At 29.8% G+C, this 17,069-nt stretch overlaps 2 protein-coding genes and 1 long non-coding RNA gene across 7 annotated transcripts; 2 read left to right on the top strand and 1 right to left on the bottom strand.

Annotated features, from left to right (window-relative positions):
- Positions 1-718: 718 nt before the first annotated feature.
- LOC107908993 (AT-hook motif nuclear-localized protein 25) lies at positions 719-5,696 on the top strand. Of its 5 annotated transcripts, none has more exons than XM_041089076.1 (3): positions 727-831; positions 1,359-2,252; positions 4,833-5,696. In XM_041089076.1, exon 2 carries the CDS (start codon positions 1,388-1,390, stop codon positions 2,231-2,233), a length of 846 nt encoding a protein of 281 aa, XP_040945010.1. In that variant the 5' UTR covers positions 727-831; positions 1,359-1,387; the 3' UTR covers positions 2,234-2,252; positions 4,833-5,696. The 5 variants fall into 5 exon arrangements, with proteins under 5 accessions (XP_016691820.1, XP_040945010.1, XP_040945011.1 ...); XM_041089077.1 differs by lacking the exon at positions 4,833-5,696 and having other exon boundaries at positions 1,359-1,823; positions 1,977-2,450; XM_016836331.2 differs by lacking the exon at positions 4,833-5,696 and having other exon boundaries at positions 719-831; positions 1,366-2,450.
- A 4,629-nt stretch (positions 5,697-10,325) lies between these two features.
- Positions 10,326-10,974, top strand: LOC107908195 (RING-H2 finger protein ATL18). Its single transcript, XM_016835439.2, has one exon. The coding sequence runs from the start codon at positions 10,350-10,352 to the stop codon at positions 10,800-10,802; it is 453 nt and encodes a 150-aa protein (XP_016690928.1). The 5' UTR covers positions 10,326-10,349; the 3' UTR covers positions 10,803-10,974.
- Positions 10,975-13,499: 2,525 nt separating this feature from the next.
- LOC107908194 (uncharacterized) lies at positions 13,500-15,003 on the bottom strand. Its single transcript, XR_001686929.2, has 3 exons — positions 14,956-15,003; positions 14,402-14,487; positions 13,500-13,657 (listed from the first exon to the last, which is right to left on the bottom strand). It is a non-coding gene; the product is annotated as an uncharacterized lncRNA (long non-coding RNA).
- Positions 15,004-17,069: the final 2,066 nt, after the last annotated feature.

The raw sequence follows: 17,069 nt of genomic DNA, 5'->3' as shown, positions 1-17,069 counted from the left end.
GTTTTGGGTTCAAATCTCATTATATATATATGTACTTTTTTAGGTTTGATATAAAAATATATAAAAAGATAAATATACTTTTAAAATAATATTTGTTGCTTTGTAAAAATAATAAATTTTTGATGATTTCACAACTAAGTTGAGAGCCGGTTGATGACGAACATCAACTCAATCAAACTCTTGATATATACTAGATTTTATCACACCTAGATTTTAAGTAGACATAACTCAGGGTGGGTTTAGATGGACAGTGCGTTTACCTGCGGTTAGTATAAAAATAGCTATGGCCGACCCGTGAAATTATATACTATAGTGTGAGACAAAAAATAAACTAAAGGCACCGTATCGCACCCAACCACCCATCTAAATACACCCTCAATTAGATCAATACACAAGGTTCACCAATTAGTACAATTCAAACTTAAATCACATTTGAGACGATAAATACTCTAACTATCAAGTGAATACACAAGGTTCACCTTTTAAAGTTATTTTGTATCCATTTAGCAAGGAAAAAAAATGGTTAACTTCAACCCTAAATTCCTAACTAAATAATTAATAAGGTAAAAAGAAACACTTGTATATTTACATGCCTTGCTTGTCAACAAAGCCTCCTCTCTTTTTTTTTTTTAATTTTTAATTAATTTTTTTTCAAAGCATCTCTTTATCTTTAGCTTTATCATTATATATAGTGGATATTACCTATATTAAATGAAACAAATCACTCACTTTGCTTTCCATTTTGCCCCCTTAAAAAGCTCTCAAGTCTCTCCCTTGAATCCAATTCCTTCAAAGCTTGGTTCTCAGACATTCAAACCCGTAAATTTTGAGGTAATCAAGATAAAATGATTTTTATTAGTTTATATAAAATAATACACAGTTTCTTAATAATAAAAAATCTCATTTGATTTAGTTTTATATATGTATATATATACACACACTATCATTCATCAAGTGGGTTTTGCTCTCTTTTTCTTCTCCTTAATTATATGCAATGATCTGGATCTGGGTGTCAAGGCAAACTTAATTAATCTAATTTTCAGCTTTTAATAGATCTTTTTGGAGTTTTAACTTTCAGTGTTGTTAATTTGATCATGACTTTGGGTTCTTGTTGAATTCTTGGAGAACTTAAATTTGAAAAAAAAAAGACATTTAATCAGTAAAGTTGTAAATAAAATACACAATTATTTCCATATTGTGCTTTGGCTAATCTCTGTTCAGCACACAATCATGTTGGTTAATGAAGAAAACCTAGCTTTCAACACGTAGAGCAGGTAGCTTCATAAATTGGGAAATTTTTTGTTTCTTTTTTTCATTTATTTTTACAGATTATTCTCTTAAATTTGCTTTTTAATAAGTGGTCAGATCGAAGAGGTGGAATTTAGCAATGTCAGGGCTGGAATCAGGTTCAGGTTCTCGGTATGTTCATCAGCTACTCGGACCAGAGCTTCAGCTGCAACCCCAACTGAGGGACACCAAGCACTCACCGGACAAAGAAGGAACCGATCATGGCGGTACCACCACCAGTTCTGGTGGTGGAGAAAGAAGGCCTCGAGGTCGTCCAGCTGGCTCTAAGAATAAACCTAAACCACCGATCATCGTCACTCGCGACAGTCCAAATTCACTAAGATCCCATGTGCTTGAAATATCTTCTGGTTCGGACATAGTTGACTCGGTAGCAAACTACGCACGGCGGCGCGGTCGGGGTGTTTGTGTGCTCAGTGGAACCGGGGCCGTCACTAATGTCACATTGCGGCAACCGGCTGCCCCATCCGGGAGTGTCATAACACTACATGGACGGTTCGAGGTTTTATCTTTAACCGGTACTTCTCTTCCACCACCGGCGCCTCCTGGAGCCGGTGGCTTGACTATTTATCTCGCCGGTGGTCAGGGCCAAGTGGTGGGAGGCAGCGTGGCGGGTCCATTGATGGCTTCGGGTCCGGTTGTATTAATGGCTGCATCATTTGCCAATGCAGTTTATGATAGGTTACCTCTTGATAACCAAGAGGAAGAGCGAGCAGTTCAGCTTCAACCAGCAGCTTCACAGACATCTGGAGTGACCGGCAGTGGTGGTGGAGGGCAGTTGGGTGATGGAGGCAATGGCACCACCAGCAACAGCGGCGCTACTGGAACTGGCGGTGGTGGAGGTGTTCCTTTCTATAATTTGGGAAGCTATCCTTTTCCAGGTGATGTATTCGGGTGGAGTGGTACTGCAACAAGGCCTACCTTCTAGCCTAAGTTTGGCACTCTCGGTAAGTTTGAGTTCTTTGTACAAAACATTATTTCTGACATCATATTCTCTCTCTCTTTATATATATGTATCTTCTTTTTTGTTTCTTTTTTGTGGGAATTTTCTTTCTCCTTCAAAACATGGTTAATTTATATATGAACAGTAGAGATTTTATGAAAGAAACTAAACCTAATGCATATAGAGAGAGTTCTAGGGTTAATTTTTAAAAGTTTCAAATTAATCCCATCCCATCCCATCCAATTGCTACATATTACTCTAAAGTGCATTTCTATCCATCATATACTTTACTTGCATGTGTACATTTTTTGTATCACATAATCGAGATTTGAATTCGACACCAATCATATAACTGAATGGATTACACTTCAAAACAATTATTTATCAAAAACTAGAATGGTGAAAGACTAGTACTGAAATCTTTATTTGACACTAACTTCGATCATCTTTGAACAAAGGTTTTTTAACTCTTACTCTATGTTTTATGATCAGATATTGTTGTTTTTATGTTTTTCTGCTCAATAATTGTTGTTGAGGTATGGTAGTAGTTCATGGTTGGCATGAGAAAACCCTAATTTCGAAAAGTGGGAGAAGGTGAGATTAGCTTAGTTTTGGGACTTTACAAACATTGAAAATGGGGAAAGTATAATTGCGTTTTTGATGTTTCTTTGGAACTTTGCCTTCTTTTGTTTGCTTTTGATATAATATATTTCTATTAATCACTCCGTTTTATATCTTCAATGTTTGATTTTTTGTTTACATTAATTTAATTTTCTTTTCTGAAATTATATTTAATTCTATATATATATTTTTTTTTTCATAACGGTAAAAATATTGTAGAGGTCTTTATATTAGGAGTTAAAATGTATTTTGATCTTTTTACTTTAAAAAATGGGTAAATTATTTTGTTAAAAACTAGCCCTTGTACGCCAGCATGAGGTACAAGTGGCATGCCACATGTCACTGGCTGATTACTTTGTCATCCACATCAATTTTTAACAATACAAAGGGATGAAATTTTTAACAGAAATGATTAATTTGTTCTTTGATTTAACGTACGAGACTAATTTACATATTTTTTGAGTAAAAATGATAAAATATAATCTAACTTCTAATATAAGGACTTTCGTGATACTTTTACCTCCAACTATCGTATTTCTTTTATATGCTAAAAGTGCAATATATGAAATACTGTAACTCGTCTTATTATGAAACCTTGAGATGAAAGAATAAACATAAGCTCAGAATAATTGTTTACACAATTTGATGTTATACATTTACATTTAACCCCAATCAATCCATACTCTCAAACATTTTCCCTTTGAAGCCAACAAACACTTTAGATTGATCTTAGAAATGAATGAAGAAAGGAGACTTCTTTTAAGAAGTTTTTGATGCTCTCAATCCGTATATCACAAGGAGGGTTATAGTCCCTGTTATAGGCTCTCAAACAACTGGCCAATCTCCTAAACTTTATCTAAAAAATGGGCATGGAATAAATTTTACTAATTTAGGACTTACTAATCTAGTTTCCAATTACAAATAGAATCAATGATAATAAGTGGTAAATTTAAAGTTTTACAGAGGACCGACCACTAAATTTTATAAAAAAATATTTTTAATATTTTTAAATTTAAATTTGATATTTTGATATTATAATTAGTATTTAAAAAAATAATAAATTTGTGTTTGATCCCAAAATTTTTCAAAAACTTTTAAATTTGATTTCTTTTATAAAATTTATATTCTCTTATGATAAATTTAATAACATTTTTAGTTTAATTTGGTAAACTAATACAAAATAGTATCTAAAATATTAATTTGATAAAAATAAATTTTAATAATTGCCATATCCAAATGTAAATGGTATATAAATATTAGGGTAAAGTACAAAAATAGTCACTTTTGTTTGCCTTAGATTACATTTTAGTCACTCATCTTTGAAACGTTACGTTTTAGTCACTTATGTTATCGTTTTGTTACGAAATGGTCACTCTACTGTTAAGTTCCATTACATTCCTAACAATGGTCCTACGTGGCGGTCCAAATGGGTTTAAAATGCCAACTTAGATGTCCTACATGGCAGTCAAAAGTATTTATTTAATTAAAACCTATTTGGACTGTTATTAGGGACGTAACAGAGTTTAACGGTAGAGTGACCACTTTGTAACAAAATGATAACGTAAGTGACTAAAACGTAACATTTCAAACACAAGTGACTAAAATATAATCTGAGGCAAACAAAAGTGACTATTTTTGTAGTTTACCCTAAATATTAATTAGGTAAAAATTAAAGTTAAATAAGTATAATATCTAATACAATTTGAGCATTTAATTTATTTTATTTTTTCCTAAATTTTGATAATAAAGTTAGACTCAAATTTTAACATTTCTAGCTTCGTCCCTTTGTGAAAATGTATATTTTATAAAAATATCTTAGCCCTTATCAACAATTTTAGCTTCACCGTGCCGATAACATGTTATGATTTTGCAATCCCATACTACAAAACTAGATATTTGGGATGTTCTTTTAAACTTTTTAGTGGTTTGGGTGGTAACATATATCCTTGGTATTGATTTTCAGAAGTTCATATGTGTTAAGTTGTTGAGGAGGAAAGCATAAACCAATTTAATGAAAGATTTGGAGATAACAGTGGTCTGAAAATAATAAATAATGCCATATGATGTTGATGAATTCTTAGCTTATGGATCAGATGGGAGAAATGGAGAAGATGTCCAACATCTCAAGCATGTCCCTTCTGTAGCACCACTTACATTGGGTGAGCATATTGAACCAAATTCCTAAATCTCGGAGGAAAGCTAATAACCAATGTTGTAGCCATATTTGGGAAGAAAAACTGAAAGCCTCTCAGCCTTTTCGGGCTTGTTTTCTTCTGCTAGGCTCATAACATTTGGTCAAAGCATTTAAAAATGGTGCCAGCTCTCTCTGCCCTCATAATATTAAAATGTTGAGCTTGAAATGAATAGGATGTATCTGGGAAGGTTGAAGAAGAACAGATCGTGTGGAATTGCAGTGAAATCCGATCACGATCTGCCCTGTTCTGTCCTGTCAGGAACCAAGATTCAGCCCACCGCCCACCAATCACCAACATCTTCCATTTCATCCAAGAACTTTCGTTTCAAAGGATCAAAAATTTGACAGACTTCCAAGACTCATCAAATGGAATATACTCTGCTGGCGTATCCGTTTGCTGCCTCTGCAATTACAACACGTGACGGCATTGTTTCATTCCAACGCACTTCTCAAACTAATCCTGATACGTTTCAGATTCATCTAGACAAGTTAATCCGTCTGTTTTGATTCCCATTTTGATTATCAAAATCTGATTTTGATTGTTAACAATTTTTAGCAGGGCACAAAATTTCCAATTTGGGCTCATTTGTAAACATAATAATTTTATGTATATTTTCTTCTTTTAATCATGTGATAGGGTTTAATCCCAACTGTTGGAATAGAATATATTTTATAATCAACTGTTTATGTTTTCAGAAAACACCCACAATTACTCATTGTTGCCAGCACTATCCCCTAGTAACCTGATTATAATAAAATAAATATTTAAAAAATTTTAACCATTCAAAAAAATTTAATAATTCAATTTTAAGGGTTTTTAATAAAAATTATAATTTTACAAGAGCCCTAATATAAGATTTTTTTTAACTTTAAAATACTGTTAAAATATGCCTTCAATCCTGATACTTTTCAAAAGTTAGGAATTTAGTTTTTGTACTTGTATTTTTAGGAATTTAGTTTCTTTGTTTTTCAAATTTTAAAATTCAAGTCAACTCTTAACAGTGTTCTTATTTTTGTTGTTGTTAAATTGGTTGCTATGACATTTTGAAATAAAAAAAAAACTACTCAGTTGGTGATAGACTTGATCATGGGTCAGGTCACCCGTCCAAAAAGTGGGAGGATTTGGGCAAAAATATAACCTGAAAATTCGGCTATGTTTGATAGATTAAAAAATTAAGTGGTGAATAAATAAGTGTTAAAAATAAGTACTGAAAAATTTAGTGTCGAATTTAAGTTATAAAATATGTTTGACATTTTATTTAATATTAAATAGTGAATATAATTAAATTATTTGATTAATAAAAGATAATATAATCTTAAAAGAAATAAAATAATATCACCGTTGAATCAAGTAGGTCTCTATCTACCTATCAATTTCTACACTTTTTTTCAAGTAGTTTTCATTGTAGGTTATCAGAATGTTTAAAAATTTAAGTTAAAAAATTCTATATAAAAATTTAGGTTACTATCAAGTTATTGCAACGGAAAATTCTATTCTTTAACAAAAATACTAACAAAAACATTAAGATTTTAAATATAGCAGCTTGAATGGCAATTTACTTGTACTTCATGCTAATTTATTTGAATTTTATGAACTTATTATTATTTTAAATTTTTGAATATTTTTATAACTTTTAAATTATCTATCGATGTAACATACGAGACAAATAGCGTCATATTAGAATGAAGTACACATGGATTTCCACGCACGTTGCCGCGCCAACATTGTTAAAAAAATAAATGTGTTATTTAGTATTTTCGTTAAAAAAATTTGACTCTTTTTAATAGATAAAATGACCAAATTTAATTCAAAAATATAATAAGAGTTAAATTGACAAATAATATAAATATTGAGAGCTAAACTTTACATTATACCTTAACAAAATCCAAATTTTGGAACTAAAATGAAAAAAATTGCCAATTTTTATTAGCAAATTTCTTTTTTTGTCATCCAATTATGAAAAGTTATGAAATGGTCATTCAATTATTCAATTTTATTTTTTTTAGTCAACCAACTATATTAAATGTTTTAATGTTTTTATTTTTATATTAGTCAACTAATGACAATAAATAAATAAATAAATAATTGAATGACTAAACAAAAAATTTATTAATAATTAAATAATAATTTTATAAAATTGAGTGAAAAAAAAATCATAAATGAATCACTTCTATCATAGTGTACGCGAGCCCCTAAATTCGGTGCTTGTAAAGAACAACTCAGCGATGGCATTCACAAGAAATCCGTTAAGAGATGTTTGGGATTTGGTCGGTCATCCATGCTTATTTAATTATCCTCGTATATTACAAAACATTGTCTAAACTAGGGCAGGCTGTCACCAGGATTTGGAAGAAAACCTGTGGGTTTTCCCTTTCCCTACTTCTGGTTTTCCCCTTCATTACTGTTCATAAACATACGAAAATGTTTTTGCGTGACTTCGATAAAACACCACGTGCTGCTGTTTGCCCGCCTGCCTGCTTTCTCTTCGTCCAGGAAACCAACCCACGTATACATTGCCTTCAAACATTGCCTTCCCCCAGGATAAACTTGGGAAGGATAACATGCATGTGACATTGCACCTTAAAAAAATTATAATTATCTAAATAATTATTAAATAAAAAATTATCATAAAATAAATTTTACAAATAATAAAATTCAAATATGTGGTATAACAAAAAATCTTAAAACCCATCATTTTTGGTGAGATATAATATTTTATGTTGTATTTAAAATTTAAAAATTATGGCATTGCATCTTGATGTCTTTGTGCTCTGTGCAGCTGCCTCCTTGGGTTGATTATTTATTTAACATTAAAAAAATAATGTTAATATTAAACTTCATATATTTAAACCATCAAATTAGCCGGTTTTGATATGTTAATGTGTGATAAGTGGTGGCGACGACTTCTTTTCTTTTATTAATTTATGATAATTGACGAATAAATTACATTATAAATGATAAAAATAAGTACTCTCTTTTAACGAATCTTCTTTTCCGATTTAAGCAGTTCAATATTTTTTTAAGAAAAACGAAAATTAAAATTAGATTAAAGATTGTTAAAAATTACACTCATTTGTATTATTAAAAATTAACGTAACCAAGAAAAAAATTATATAATGACATGTGTATTTCATGCTAACATATAAAGATTAATTTACTATTTTTTAAGTAAAAAAACTAAAATATAATCCGACTCGAGTTCCACTATCGTACTTTTATCATGAAAATGCAAAACAGGAATTAAGGAGGCAATTCAGGGTGGATCTATTAGCGGCTAAGGTCAACCATGGTCAGGTTATAGATAGGACAAAATATGACTGTCCATTTTTGATTAGCAAGTCGATTGTAGAGAAATTTGACCTTGGTACCAGCAAGTATACATTAAACAACCATGCTCTCTTTAAACTCACTTGGAATTTACCTATTAAATTCTCTAATTAAACCAACTTGATCTTCTTTATTAATCTTGATTCCTAGAATCCAGTTCAACGAGTTTTACGAAGCAAAATTTTAAATTATATATTTCTAATTATCTCACATTTATTGTAATTTGGGTTATAATAAATATTTATTATAAACCATCTGAGATGATAATGAAGTAGAGCAGGTAAATACGACCAAATTCATCACCGTTTCATAAACATTAGATACATCCATGATAATTCTGTCTCATCTCATCTCTCCTCACCCCATTTCATATTTATTAGTAATTTTTAATATTTTTATTTGTACATTTGGCATGTAGACAAAAATATAAATAATTTAAATATTTTAGAGTTTTTAAAAAATTTTGAACCGTTCATCCTAATTCGATTTTTCACATTAATTTTCTAGACTTATTTTGATAAAATGAGTTTTGTTTTATGGTTTTAAAATATCAATTGACAAAATTTCAAGGTCATTTTCATAAATATTTCTAAAAAATAATAATTTTAAATTTTCATGAACTTTTAAATTATTTTCACTATTTTAAATATAATTTTTTATATCATAAAATTTAAATTAATTATATATTAAATAAAAACAAAATTCAATTCAATTTCTAGTAGTCGCAGTTTTTGAACTTACATTCCATAAATCGTCTAAATACTTCAGTTTAGGTTGACTTTTTTACTTGATCTTATTATTATATAGTATAATTTTTATATATTTATACTTCTAAAAGTTAAATTTATAATTATTTTGTTTTGTGCTACTTCCCTATTCAAGAAAAAGGGAAAAAAATATTCAAAACTAATGGATTCAAAATTGATTAAATGATTAAAGAATTGGTTTTTTTAACAATTTTATTATAGATTCTGATCATATCTGTTGTTTTTTTTTTACACAATGCTTAGAACTAGACATAGCCCCTCCACAACCCATAAATAGGAGCAAGGGCGAAGCTAGAAAATTTTTGTAGGGGGCCGAAATTAAATTGTAATTTTTAAAGGGTTAAATCAAAACTTTATCATTTTTAGGGTGATCAAAGTGCAATTTTACCTTTACTAATTTAAATTTTAAAAATTTTAAAATGTCAAAATGAAAAATTTTGCATTTTAGGAAAACCGGGGTCGTTGCCAGCCCCCCTAGATTTGCCCCTGAATAGGAGGATAATGTGTTTCTACACACTCGAATTTACATCATCCTATATTAATAACAATGATCATGCCAATCGAATTAAAACTTAATCGCTTAAAAAATAATTTTTAAAATTAAAAAAAATATAAGAGATAAAATATTAGGGCGAGGCAGGACACGTAAATATTAAAAATGCTCCATCCATCTTGGCTAAATTATATATATTTGGGTGGCTTTGGCAGTTTAGGGTTAACGACTTAATTAATGTTTAATGGAATAATAATGTATTACTAAAATAGCATGCTCGCTGATTGCTTTGGCTGGAAGTATGGCTTCTAAAAATGAAAGTGTTTTTATTTCCCTCAATCCAAATAAAATAAAAAGGAACGACTCAGACGATGTGGGGTCGGCGCCGGCCCTGCACACTCGCCGATTTCAGAGTTCGATAACCACCCAAAAAATAAAAAAAATAAAAACAGTACGACTTGAATATTATAATCAATTTTTTAATTTATATTTTCTTGGGTGGGGTCAATAAAAATAATTTCTTTCAAACATTTTAATAATCCTTAAACAATGATGAAATCCCCCAAAGGAAAAAGTCAAAATCTTTGCTCCAATTGGAGTATTTGGGGGAACAGTCGCATGTTATTTTCAAGTTACCCACTGTGCCTATATAAACATATGCTTGCTTTCATTTTCCATATCAAACTCCAAAGAAGAAAATGATTTCTTTAGTGTGTTCTAACTCGGGTTCATGCACGGCGGCCTTGATCTTCTACACTTGTGTATGGATCCCGTTTATTCAGTTCAAGATATTTGTTTTAAGCCTGCTTGGTTTTGTTTTCCCACGGAGCTGCGGGACGATCAATGTTTCTCTTCCGGTGGCGAGGTTTGAAGATTTGAAGTTTTCCGCCGGATGCTGCAACGCGGCGGAAGAGGAAGTGTGTTCCATATGCTTGGTGGAGTTCGATAACGACGATGCAGTGAGCCAAATCCAGAAATGCAAACATGTTTTTCATATGAATTGCATTGAGAAATGGATGGAACGCGGTCACTTCACTTGCCCACTTTGCAGATCTGTCTTGTTTAATAATGTAATTTCTGCTCATACAAAATGTGGAGACATTGCTTCATATACAGCCGCCGATTTGGTCTCTTCATGGCTTTCGTTTTGACTTTTTTTTTTTTCTAAATCGAAATTCAGAGTAGATATTTGTACATTTCAATAACAAATTCTTTCACGTCTAGAGAAAAAGACCAATTTTTTTTCCATATATCAAAATAGTTGCAATTCTTTCTTTCTTTTTCTCTTCAATTTTTCGTTTTGATTGTTTAACTAAAAAAAGTTACAGTTTGGTCACTAAGTGGCTTTCTTTATTCGCACTGCATGCACAAATTGAAAGCTCGTTTTTTTTTCTCTTCTATAATTCAATTTTTTTTATGAAACAACTTTGGACATTACGAATTTGCGAATCAAAATTCAAACATTTTTTTCCTCGAACTTTGACATTGTCCGTCAGATCGACTTAGATCTAAGGTATGTTCTTCTACTCGTTGATGGATACTGATTTATTATACCGATCGTCGAATTGTCGCTTGGAGTTCACTAGCGAAACTTTAAAAAAAATAACAGCCCAGTGACTTAAATAAAAACTTTTGAATAATTTAGTGACCAAACTGTAACTTTTTTTAGTTAAATGACCAAAACAAAAACTTACCTATAGTTTTTTTTCTAATTATGTTGTAGATAAGTTAAGTTTAAGGTTTAATTCTAAATTTAATCTCTCTACTTTATGAAATATGAAAATTTAATCCATCTACTTTAATTTGTTAAAATTCTATCCTCGCATTTTATGAAGTTAGTAAACACATCAACTTTAACAAAGGATTTTTACTAATTTGTTGCGTATAAATGGTTGACCTATTTTATTACTCATTGTATATAAATTACAAAAATGTTGATTCTCAAGTCAGTGATTTAGGACAATGTGTAACAATATTATTAACCAATGGTACGAAATTACCAATTTTTATAAAATACGAGGATCAAATTCTAATTAGGGAAGAAATGTCTTAATGACGATAACTAAGGAGCAGCTAAATATCAAAGTCAACGGAAGGGAATTCGATATAATAATATTAGTACTAAAATTTGAAAATTTTAAAGAAATTATAAGAATTAAAAATCCAAAATATAATTATTTAATACTATTTGATTGAAGCACTTAAAATAAATTTAGATCAAATTAGTCCTAATAATTGATGAGCTGCTAGATCTAAATGCGAATATGATGGAGGGCCCATCCATCCAACTAGTTTTTCCCATTAGATTAGATTCTATGATGGGTGAAGCTCCCCTTTCATTATTATTATTTATTTAATATGAGATTTTAAAATTTAATGAATGAATTTTATACATATAAATTATGATGACTAATGTACTAAAAAATATAAAATAATAATAATGATTCAATTCATTATTCGTAAGTCAACATATATAATTTTGTCTTTAATTGTGATCAACGGTAAGCCAAACTTATATATATGTAGGTAAATTATTAAAATAGTCACTTTTGTTTGTCTCAAGTTACATTTTAGTCGCTTATGTTATCGTGTTGTAACATTTTAGTCATTGAACTGTTAATTGTCGTTAGCTGTGTAACAGTGTAACGGTGTAATGAGAAACTGACATGGCACGCTAAATTATCATTTCAAATAAAAATTTTAGGTTAAATTATAAGATTGATCCCTATATTTTTTAATTATGTAATGTTTATGTGTTAATTTCAAGACTTATGTAATGTTTTTAATTATGTAGTGATTCAATTCGGTTAATTCGGGTAATTCGGATAGTTCGGGTAATTTGGTTAATTCGGTTAATTCGGATAATTCGGTTAATTTTTAACCAAAAATAAAAATATATATAATTTTCGATTTATTCGGTTAACCGACCAAATTAACCGAAAAAATTTCGGTTCGGTTAATTTTTTTGAAAAAATTTCAGTTTGGTTAACGGTTAAAAATTTTGAAAGATCGATTAATTCAGTTAACGTTATTTCGGGTCGGTTAACCAACTGAACTATAACACCCCTTACCCGAGACCGTTGCCGGAGTCGAGCTCGAGGCATTACTTTACTTAACTTATTAGTTCGGGACATAAAAATTTACTTTTAAAATTTATCTCACTATTTATGATAAAGTTGTCCACTCACGCAGCAGTCACTAAATCATTTATAACTTGAGATACGGAACTCAAAATTTAAATCCGTAAATTTTTCCTGAAACTAGACTCATATATATTCTTACCATTAAATTTTCAGAATTTTTGGTTCAGCCAATTAGTACAGTTTATTAGTTAAAGTCTCCCCTGTTTCACCACTCGACTGTCCTGACCTCTTGCCACTAAAAATAAGTTTTCTCATTTTAGGATTTTCATATGGTGTTCTCACTTGTTTCTACAGAAAATAGATTCAATAAGGAATCTAGAAATATAAATTACAACTCATAAATATTTTTTTACAATTTTTAGTAATTTTCTAAACTCAAAACAGGGGACTCCAAAAACAGTTCTAACCCTGTCTCACCAAAATTCACATATCTCAAAATATAAAATTTCTTTTGCTAAACCGTTATTTTCCATGAAAATAGACTCAACAAGCTTTCATTCTATATATCATACACTCACTAATTCATTTTATACTATCCTAAGTGATTTTTCAAAATCATGTCACTGCTGCTGTTTGAAATCTATTTCTTTGCAATTTATTACTCTTTCGTGATTTATATGCATAATTTATCATATAGACATGTATAACAACAAACACCTTCATACTTAGCCATTTTGACAACCATTCATCATTAGATATTTACACATCATTCTTTAGCAAAATCATAATACAACATTCAAAATAAGTAAGTCCCTATACATGTCATAGTTCAAACATAGTTCATCATAAAATACCGAGTCGTTATGGTTGATAGTGTGGACGATCTCCGACGTCTTTAGGATCCTCGACTTTGATTAATAATGCTATATAAAAAGAAAATAAACAAAGTAAGCATAATGCTTAGTAAGTTTACAAGTAAATAAATAGCAACATTGAACACAAATAATAATACCAATTAACATAATCTTTAATTTCCTCTTTACTTAATCTCTTACTCATTCACTTACTTGTATACTTAGATAACTCATAATTATGACTTACTTTTCTCTTGCTGAAATGTTGATTCTCAATGGGTAACGTAATATACTCTTAACTCTTATAACTCACTTGAACTTGCCATTTATGCTTTTAACTGAACTTTCATGGACATAAGTTATTTACTAGCCCGTTGAGCCACATTGGAACAATAAGTATACTTGGCTCTCTTTCTGATAATAACATGCCAAAGCCATGTCCCAGTCATGGTCTTACATGGGATGTTTCATGTACTGCCAATGCCATATCCCAGATATGGTCTTACATGGGAGTTCTCATATCGGTGCCCATGCCATGTCCCAGACATGGTCTTACATGGGACCTCTCATGATCTCAAGGATGCCAATGCCATGTCCCAGACATGGTCTTACATGGGATCTCTTTACCCAAATGTCATGACATTTGTATCTAGTACATTTCTGATATTTTAACGGGGCTTGTATCACTAATTCTCTGTCATCTCATACTTGAGTCAACATTAGATAAATTCATGAAATAAATATATAATTGCTGGAAAATAACAACATTAATAATAATTATTAAAATATTTCATTTATTTACCGTAAACTTACCTCGGTACCAAATATAACCAAATTTATCACTTAGTCTTCAATCTTATTCTTTCCTCGATCTAACCTTGAATTCCGTTCTTCTTGATCTATAATAGAAAATTTAACTTATTTAATACTCACATTCATTAAAACAGCCCTAGACTCTAATTTTGGTAAAATTACAATTTTGCCCCTAAACTTTTACATAATTACACTTTTGCCCCAAAGCTCGGAAATTAAACTTCATCTCTTATTCTTATGTTTTACAACATGCTGAACATTTTTTTCTTCTATGACAACATCAAATTCTCACTCTAACATCTACTTATGAACATTAGGTATTTTACCAATTATGAAGATTTACTCGTTTTTGCTTAAAATCGACTAGCAAAAGTTGTTTAACATAATTTATAGCTTCATATTGTACCTTAAAACATCAAAATAAACACTTTTCACCTATGGGTATTTTTCCAAATATAAACCCTAGGTTAAATTATTGCTAGAATAAGCTAAATTAAGCTACCGGGATCTCAAAAACGTAAAAAACATTAAAAACGGGGCTTGGAATCACTTACTGTGAGCTTGAGAAAGTATGAAAACCCTAGCTATGGTGTCCTTCAAATTTTGGCAGCAAGCTTTTTGGAGAAGATGATATTTTTGCCATCTTTTTCCCTTTTTATTCTTTTTATTATTCAATGACTAAAATACTCTTCATTAAAACTTTAGTTATTTTTATCTATGCATGCCTATTTTTGTCCATGGAAATTTTATGGTCTAATTACTATTTAAGGACCTCTACTTTGATTATGCACTTCAAATAAATCCTTTATCATCTAAAACTCATATTTACCCACTTTTGCAATTAAGTCCTAATAGGCAATTTAGGCATGCAATCAATAAAATTTCTTATCAATACTCTAATACTTATATCTAATCACCTGATAAATCATAAAAAAATTAATAATAATTTCTCTTTAAATCGGATTTGTGGTTACGAAACCACTATTCCGATAACCTTAAATTTGGGCCATTACATGAACACCCCTAATATATAGAGTCATTGTTGGCAGTGGAGAATTTCCATAGTTGTGTTCGGTCAAAAAGTTAGAAAAAATGAATAAAAAGATTTATTTTTTTCCATCTATTTTTCGGTAGAGTTAAAAAAGGAAAAGAAAAGAAAAAAAAATCTTTTGAAAAATGTATAATTTTAAACTAGCATGTATTTTTCTCTTCTTATCATTCCAATTTGGAAAGATTGGTGTTTATACATTAGGATAGAAAATGATTAATCTTTCCCCTCACTTTTCTTTTTAACTCCATTTATTTTCTTTTTACTTTTTCACTCATTCCTTCTGCCTCTTTACTTTTCGGCCCAACGAAGCACACCTTAAAGCTTTACTTAGTTGGGTGGCAAGAAAATTGGAAATATACAAAATTGAAGGGGTGGAAAAGAAGAAAGATGAAAAATATATATTTTTCTTTCCATAGATATGTTTAATAGGAAAGATGGAAAAATTGAAAGAAAAAGTAATTTGTTTCCATCATTGCTTGGTAGAGCCGAAAAATGAGAGAGAGAGAAAAATGAAACATTTGAAAAATGCATAACTTTGAACTAACATACACCCTCTCTCATTTTTTCTCCTTTTATCATTTAAATTTAGAAGATTTGATTTTTATGCATCAGGATGAAAAATGTTTATCTCTCCTATTTTCTTTCCTCGATCTCACTTTTCTTCCCAAGAAGCACATTCAAAATTTATTTTATTTCCACTTTTTGACAACTTTCTTCCATCCTTTTACTTTTTCACCCAATCACACTCTAAAGGTGTTTTGCAATTTTTTCTTTTTCTTTTACTTAGTTTGCAACTATTACTATTTATCAAACCTAGTTTTATCACTTCTTTTCAATAGATTTTGGATACTCATCCACGATCTTTTGGACTATGGTTTTTTTTTTGTTGGTACAATTTCTATTAATTATCCATAATTCTCAAATTTTTAAATCAGAAAATAGTATGCATTTAAACGCACTTAAAATCATATCCTCTTAAATCAATGATTAAAATGTTATAACACGTTAATGTAAGCGACTAAAACGTAACATTTCAAACATAAGTGACTAAAATGTAACCTAAGGTAAACAAAATTGACTAATTTAATAGTTTACCCTAAAAAGAAAGTTATGATTATTGATCATTCAATTAATTATTTTTTTATGAGTTTGAACTTGATTTTCATATTGTTCTCAATATAATGTATTTTTTTAGATTTATAACATTTTATATTTAATAGTATGTTTTATTATATATTTCCTCTTTATATCCAAAGTCATGAATTTAATTATATTTTCAATATTTTTTTGAAAATAATTATATCCCGTATTTAATTTGAAGTAATTTACTAAAAAATAATAACTTAAATTGAATACATGTCAAAATATTTTAAATTTAAATTTAGTTATAAAATTTATTTTTTTTCATAAATAATTTTTTTATATAATAACTGATGTACTCGTCTATTTTACAATCAAAAACTAATATTTTTTGAATCGAAGTAATATTTATATAAAACCATCTCAACAATAAAAAATAAATAACTTTTAATATTGAAAGAATATTTCAGATTGTCTTGTGAACCGGCCTGGACTGTGAACCGGTCTACTTTTTTCACAGTGAAAAGTTAGGCCGCT

Source organism: Gossypium hirsutum, chromosome D02 (genome assembly GCF_007990345.1).
Source record: "Gossypium hirsutum isolate 1008001.06 chromosome D02, Gossypium_hirsutum_v2.1, whole genome shotgun sequence".
In the NCBI taxonomy this organism is placed as follows: domain Eukaryota; kingdom Viridiplantae; phylum Streptophyta; class Magnoliopsida; order Malvales; family Malvaceae; genus Gossypium; species Gossypium hirsutum.
The sequence above is the reverse complement of the archived record's forward strand: the minus strand, read 5'-3'. Positions and strand labels throughout refer to the sequence as shown.